Source organism: Dasypus novemcinctus, chromosome 10 (genome assembly GCF_030445035.2).
Source record: "Dasypus novemcinctus isolate mDasNov1 chromosome 10, mDasNov1.1.hap2, whole genome shotgun sequence".
Classification (NCBI taxonomy): domain Eukaryota; kingdom Metazoa; phylum Chordata; class Mammalia; order Cingulata; family Dasypodidae; genus Dasypus; species Dasypus novemcinctus.
In genome coordinates, this window is record NC_080682.1 from 95,989,829 (window position 1) to 95,996,768 (window position 6,940).

Sequence of the window (6,940 nt, forward strand, 5' to 3'; positions counted from 1 at the left end):
TAAAAAAAAAAGAATCTGTAAAATCTGGAATCATGGAGTGAAACATTTAATGAACTGTGAGAAAGCAATCCACCAATCCAAATTTTCTACAGTCAGCAACATGATCCTTCAAAAATGAAAGAGAAATAAAGACTTTACTAGACAAACAAAAACAGAAGAATTCCTTATTAAAAGACCAGTCCTGCAGAAAATATTAAAAGTTATTTAGCCAGGGAAAAATATATTTGTCAACATTTTGATCTACATAAAGAAAGGAAATGCTTCAGAGACAGAATGAATGAGGTAAAATAAATAATTTTTTTTTTTTTTTAAAGATTTATTTATTTATTTAATTTCCCCCCTCCCCGGGTTGTCTGTTCTTGGTGTCTATTTGCTGCGTCTTGTTTCTTTGTCCGCTTCTGTTGTCGTCAGCGGCACGGGAAGTGTGGACGGCGCCATTCCTGGGCAGGCTGCACTTTCTTTTCACGCTGGGTGGCTCTCCTCACGGGGCGCACTCCTTGAGCGTGGGGCTGCCCCACGTGGGGGACACCCTTGCATGGCACGGCACTCCTTGCGCGCATCAGCACTGTGCATGGCCAGCTCCACACGGGTCAAGGAGGCCCAGGGTTTGAACCGCGGACCTCCCATATGGTAGACGGACGCCCTAACCACTGGGCCAAAGTCCGTTTCCCCTTTTTTTTTTTTTTAATAATTATTTTTTATTAGCTGATGTAAAAGATAACACTTTAAAGCAATAATAGGAATGATGTATTGGGTGATTATAGAATATGGATGAGAAATGTCACAAAAGACAGCTGACAGGGCCCCAAGCAAAAACATCCCCATACCAGTGAGCACACCTAGCACTCAGACCTTGGTTTCTAAAAGCATTCACCAATAAAATGAACCAGAGCACTTTGGAGAAAGGTCAAATGTTAGGCCTCTGACGACAACAGAAGAGGACAAAGAAACAAGACGCAGCAAATAGACACCAAGAACAGACAACCAGGGAAGGGGGGGAAATTAAATAAATAAATAAATCTTTAAAAAAAAAAAAAAAACAGCAATAAGTAATGGTCACAGTATATACTGTTGATATGATGTGATGAGGATGGCACTTTACCTCTGGGTCTTCATCTCAAAAACCCACAGGCCCAGTCTAACAATGAGGAAAACACCACACAAACCCAAATTCAGGGGTATTTAACAAAATACTTTCCACTATTCCTTAAAACAGCCAAGGTCATTAAAAAGAAGTAAAGTCTGAGAAACTGTTGGAGTCAAGAGGAGCTAAAGAGAAATGATGTGTAAGGTGGTGACCTTGATGGGATTCTAGAACAGAAAAGGGACATTATGTAAAAACTAAGGAAATATGAATAAAATATGGACTTCAGCTGATAATAATGTATCAATATGGGTCCATAATTATGAGAAATATACAATAAGATGTTAATAATAGGGGGAATTATGTGTGGCTTGTGTGGGAATTCTCTGTATTATTTTTGTAATTTTTCCATAAATTTATTCTAAAATTAAATGTTAATTTGCAAAGATAAAAAAAAAAACCTACTGCCTTGTTTTCACAATTGGTAGCTAATTATTATTTTATTTTTTTCTTCAAATACCCATTCAAAATTTCCCTTCCCTTTAGCAAGATTTCTCTTTCTTTCTGGGCATAGTAGGGACTGGATGAGTGACTGAAGATTATTTACAGTACTAAGTTAAGAGCAATCCTACCAACAATGGGTTGGTATACTTTCCCCTTAACTTTTGCCACAAGGCATGCACATTTGGAGAGTTGCCCCAGAAAATCTCCAGTTTCTGGCATACTCCTTCCTGCCCCCATCTGGTAATAGCATTACTATTTTCCACTGATAGTAAGACCCATCTCTACAACCAATACAGTCACACCTTTCTTTGTCTGTTGCTTTGATGGAATGGGGCTTTAAGGTTTCAATGGTACTCTTAAGTCTTTAAAACGATATTTTTAAAATATCCTATTTTTTTCCTGTTTGTTTTCTGTGGGAACATTAGTGTGTTCAAGAGACTCTACCATACTCCCGTTTCTCAACAAGCCACCCATTAAGCAATGATAAGCAAGAAGAGCAGCAACATCTAAGTTTTTCTATCACTTCAGTGAATTCACTGTTATGAGCAGCTAGCTGTCAGCAATTGTAGGTTTCCTCTATTAGAGTTGCTTTCACACCATATATAGAGAGTACTTGGTTCTGATTCAAAAACATTTAGCATTTTGGGGAAAAAAAATTAAAATTACATGATGAGTGTTTGAAATTTTCTTAGCTTTGTTTTCATGGGCCTCTCCTTTTCTGTCACATTTATACATTATTTCACAATTGCCAGGAAACAGAAGAGTTGGGGGTGAAAGAGGGATGGGAAAAAGTCATGGGGTGGCTATCAAAATCCTCCTCACTTTGTATTCTATAAAAGGGAAAATTAAACATTTATCTCCAAACCAGTGTTATTCAATAGAAATCTAATGCAAACCACTAATGTAATTCTAAGTACTCATTAAGTACATTAAAAAAGTAAAATTACATGGATGAATTAATTTAGTTGCTTATTTTATTTAATCCAATTTATCTAAATCATTACATCAATATAATGTACTCAATATAAAAATTATTACAGATATATTTCAAATATGTATTTTCATTCTAAGTCTTTGATCCAGTGTATATTTTATATTTACATCTGAATTTTGTACTCAGCATATTTTAAGTGCTCAATGGCCATTTTTGGTTCATGTTTATTGTGTTAGATAGTGCAGCTCTAGACCTGAGATTACTATCTTAGAAATAAAATTTCACCTTTCTTGAGTGTTTTTATTGTATCTTTCACTGTTATAAATGTTTACTTAAACAATTATTTGTCAGGAAATATTATTAATAAAATACTTTTTACTATTCCCTTTTTTAGATGAGAAAACAGGGAAAAATGGAAGGTAAGCACCTTGCAAAGGATACAAAGTGTTTAGTATTCGCAAGCATTGGAAAAGGGTTCCCAGTCCAGAAAGTCTAAGTTTATAGCACATTTTTTAACTCTATGCTCTCTGCCTATCAAAATATAAGATATGATCCCAAAAGAATTCTAGCAATTAAATTAGAGTAAACAAAAATACTACAATTCTGAAAATTAAATCAAAGAATACCAGAATTTTTACCATAGAGTAACTGTGAAAAATATTTTCAGTGTTAAGATTGCTATAGAAAATAGAGGCCCAGCTTTCTAGCAACATATAAGGATTATAAAACTTGTGCAAAACTATGAGTTTATATGACTAAGTGATTTCAAAATGAGTTTGGAAGTCATCAGTAGTGTCACATTTAGGCACATCTCAGCAGGCCCTCAGAGATAGCCAAAGAAGGTACAACCTCAGGTAGGGGTTCTCCTGAGGTTTATGGAGACACCCAGGTCCTACGGTCAGGATAGATGGCTCTGGAGTTCAGTTCCTTGCCAGTGGCCCTACTTTGTGTTCCTGAGTGTGATGGAGTTGAACTCAGATGTAACCTCTCTATGCATGCCACTGCTGTCACTTTTATTGAAACTGTGGTTGGCACTGGGGTTAGTGTGTGCTCAGGAGACTTGAATCTCTGGACTGTCCGTGTGCCAGCTGGGCTCTGAGCCTTGGAAGGGTTGTGACACTTATTCTCGGGTTTGTTGGACTTACCCAGGTAGGCCAGCTAAAAGGGAGGTGTGGATGGTCAACCACTACACTAGGGAACTGAGAGAGTCTACAGCTGTAAGCAGGAGAGTTCTATCCATCAGCCATGTGGGATCTAAGCCCCCTCTCAATTTAGATTTGGAGTGAACATCGCCATCCCTGCTTCCTTAGGATGGAAGAATAAAATATGGATTAGAGTGAATTTACTGGTATTCTACTATAGAATTATTGGGACTCTAGCAATGGAAGAAATTACATCATTGATATGGAAACAGTGGCCCAGGAGTTGCTGAGGGCAGGGAAAGGGAAGAAGAGGTGTGATATCAGGGCATTTTCGGGATTTGAAGTTGTCCTAAATGATATTGCAGGGACAGATGCAGGACATTATATATCCTGCCATAACCTTCTGAATGAACTGCAAGAGAGTATAAACTACATCATAAACTATAATCCATGATGTGTAGCAATGCTCCAAAATGTACTCATCAAATTCAATGAATGTACCATACTAATGAAAGAGGTTGTCGATGTGGGAGGAGTAGGAGGTGTGGGGAATGGGGTATACAGGAACCTCTTATCTTTTTAATGTAACATTTTGCATGAACTATGTATTTTTTTAAAAAGATAACAAAAAAAGTGAACACATTGAAAAAAAAACAATATGGCTTGTAAATAATATTTTATTTTTGTCAGTGCATGAATTATTTCCATTATTTATACTACGGGATTGAAAAAAAAAAGTCGGGCAACCAGGACTTAAAATGAAGAAAAAAGAAGTATAGCATTAAAAAACTATAACTAATATTATTGAACTATACACCTAAAAGTGATTAAAATTGGAAATTCTGAGATGTACACAAGCTACTACAATAAAAAATAATAATAATAAATTCCTTTATAAAGAATACATTCACAGCCCTTCAAATACAAAGTAAAGATCACCGGAGGAGGAAGAAAAATGCTAGAGGTTTCTGTTTTTTTTCTATCCAATGTTCATTTTTCACATATCCCTTGGTAAAGGAACCATTTCTCAAAATTTTTACCTGTAAAAATTTCCAGAACCTGGTGACGTAAAAAGTCAGCTGTGCACATACTTCCCATGGGCATCCCATCATTCTCCCTAAGTGGCAATAGCCCTAGATGTTGCATCACTCACTTTTCTCATGTCCAAGTTTGCAGAATTTATTCCACTGCCCACAATTCCTCTTGCATTTGCATATATTTTACAGTTCTTAAAGACTTAAGGCAACCGTGTGAAAAGAAAGAAGATCAGGATCCACTTTAAAGAATAACAAGTTCATCTCTGCTGTGAGTGATATTGTTCTCTCTTAATTCCCTGAAACATAGATGCCAGAATGGTCAGCATGGGTGAGAAATGGCTCCTACAAAGGATTGACCAGTATCTGATGAAATAATCAGAGATTAATCTTACACCCCATGCAAGTATATTATCTCTTCAGGCTTTAGATACGAACAATCCTAATGCATTTTTTTTCTTTGCATAATCAAATTTGATTATTACACCTCCACGATCCAAAAAAAAAAAAAACCTCCTCTCTGATACCTATAAAATGAAACAGTAAAAAGAGAAAGTGATAGTAGTGCTTATGATATGGACACTGATTTTTGTGATGGCCTATAAGTCTAGTAACAAGGGGGTGTCGTATGAAGGCATAAAGTAACTTAGCATCTGTTTTAGACAAAACAAAGCTTCTGAAAAAAGATAAGCTCTGGTCGCCTATCTAATGGTTTTTGGAGTTGCTGCTGCATTATTTGAAACTTTTCACAAAGGCTGAAGAAGGTACATGAGACTTAATTAACACATGCATACATTTTCCTTGAGAGGGTTCTGTCTTTATGGATTGATGTCTCTTCTGCTTGATTCCAAAATCAATCACTCTACCTTCTTTCTCACGGGTTTCCCTGGCCTGGAACAGCAATATCCTTGGCTCTCCATCCCTTTCTCCTGTATCTATGCTGTGGTGCTGTCAGGGAACTGCCTGGTCCTCCATGTGATCTGGACTGAGCCCAGCCTCCACAAGCCCATGTTCTACTTCCTGGCCATGCTGGCCCTCACTGACCTGTGCATGGGGCTGTCCACAGTTCACACGGTTTTGGGGATCCTGTGGGGGCTCAGTCAGGAGATTGGTCTGGATGCCTGCATTACCCAAACCTTCTTTGTTCATGGTCTGTCAGGGATTGAGTCTGGAGTCCTCCTTGCCATGGCCTTTGATCGTTTTACTGCAATATGCAATCCTCTGAGATATACATCCATCCTCACCAATACCAGAATCATCAAAATTGGTGTAGCTATTTTAGGGAGGAGTTTCCTGTTCATTACTGCTCCCATTGTCCGCCTAAAGTTCTTCTATTACTGCCATCCCCACATCCTCTCACACTCTTTCTGCCTGCACCAGGACCTCCTCCGGCTGGCCTGCTCTGACATCCGATTCAACAGCTTCTATACCTTAGCCCTGGTGATCTGCACCCTGCTTTTGGATTCAGTGCTCATCCTCATCTCCTATGTCATGATCCTGTACTCAGTCTTGACTATTGCATCTCAGGAGGAACAGCTCAAATCCTTGCAGACCTGTGTCTCCCACATCTGTGCAGTCTTGGTCTTCTACATCCCAATCATTGGTCTGACGATGGTGCATCGTTTTGGGAAACACCTCTCTCCTGTGGTACATGTCCTCATGGGCAACGTCTACATCCTTTTCCCCCCTTTGATGAACCCAATAATCTATAGTGTCAAGACCCATCAGATCCGTAGCAGGATCCAGAGGTGGTTCACTCTGAAAAATAACTGAATACTAGAGGTTAATATATGTCAGGGGATAGGAGGTAGTAGTTCCAGGAGGAATGTATAATACACAAATGTTTCCCAGATGTCATAATTAATGTTACACAATACTTTACAGGTTTGTAGCCAACCATAAATTAACAAATATGTTTTAGCCCATAAGTTTTATTTTAAGCACTTAATAACCCTCTGATAAATTGCAATAAAGCTTTGATGTATATTAAACTTTTAGAATAGCCAGGAACAATTCTTTGTAACTGTTGTAGTTCACCAAACTCTATCCCAGACGCTTTGTTCCTTTGAGGCTGATGCTTTGTTTTATAAGTCTGTAATTGAAGACTAAAGCAACAACTTGCAAATAGCTTTCCGATAGTCCCTTATCTTGTTTTGCAGCCTTGAAGTCTGATAACTCCTGAGTGTAGCCCTCAGTGTCTATTAATGAAGTAACATGAGTCAGCCCAGAACTGATCAATCCA

General features: G+C 38.0%; 1 protein-coding gene across 1 annotated transcript; it reads left to right on the top strand.

Moving 5' to 3' along the window:
• Positions 1-5,526: 5,526 nt before the first annotated feature.
• LOC101433400 (olfactory receptor 51V1-like) lies at positions 5,527-6,471 on the top strand. The gene has a single exon (XM_004455295.1). It carries the CDS (start codon positions 5,527-5,529, stop codon positions 6,469-6,471), a length of 945 nt encoding a protein of 314 aa, XP_004455352.1.
• Positions 6,472-6,940: the final 469 nt, after the last annotated feature.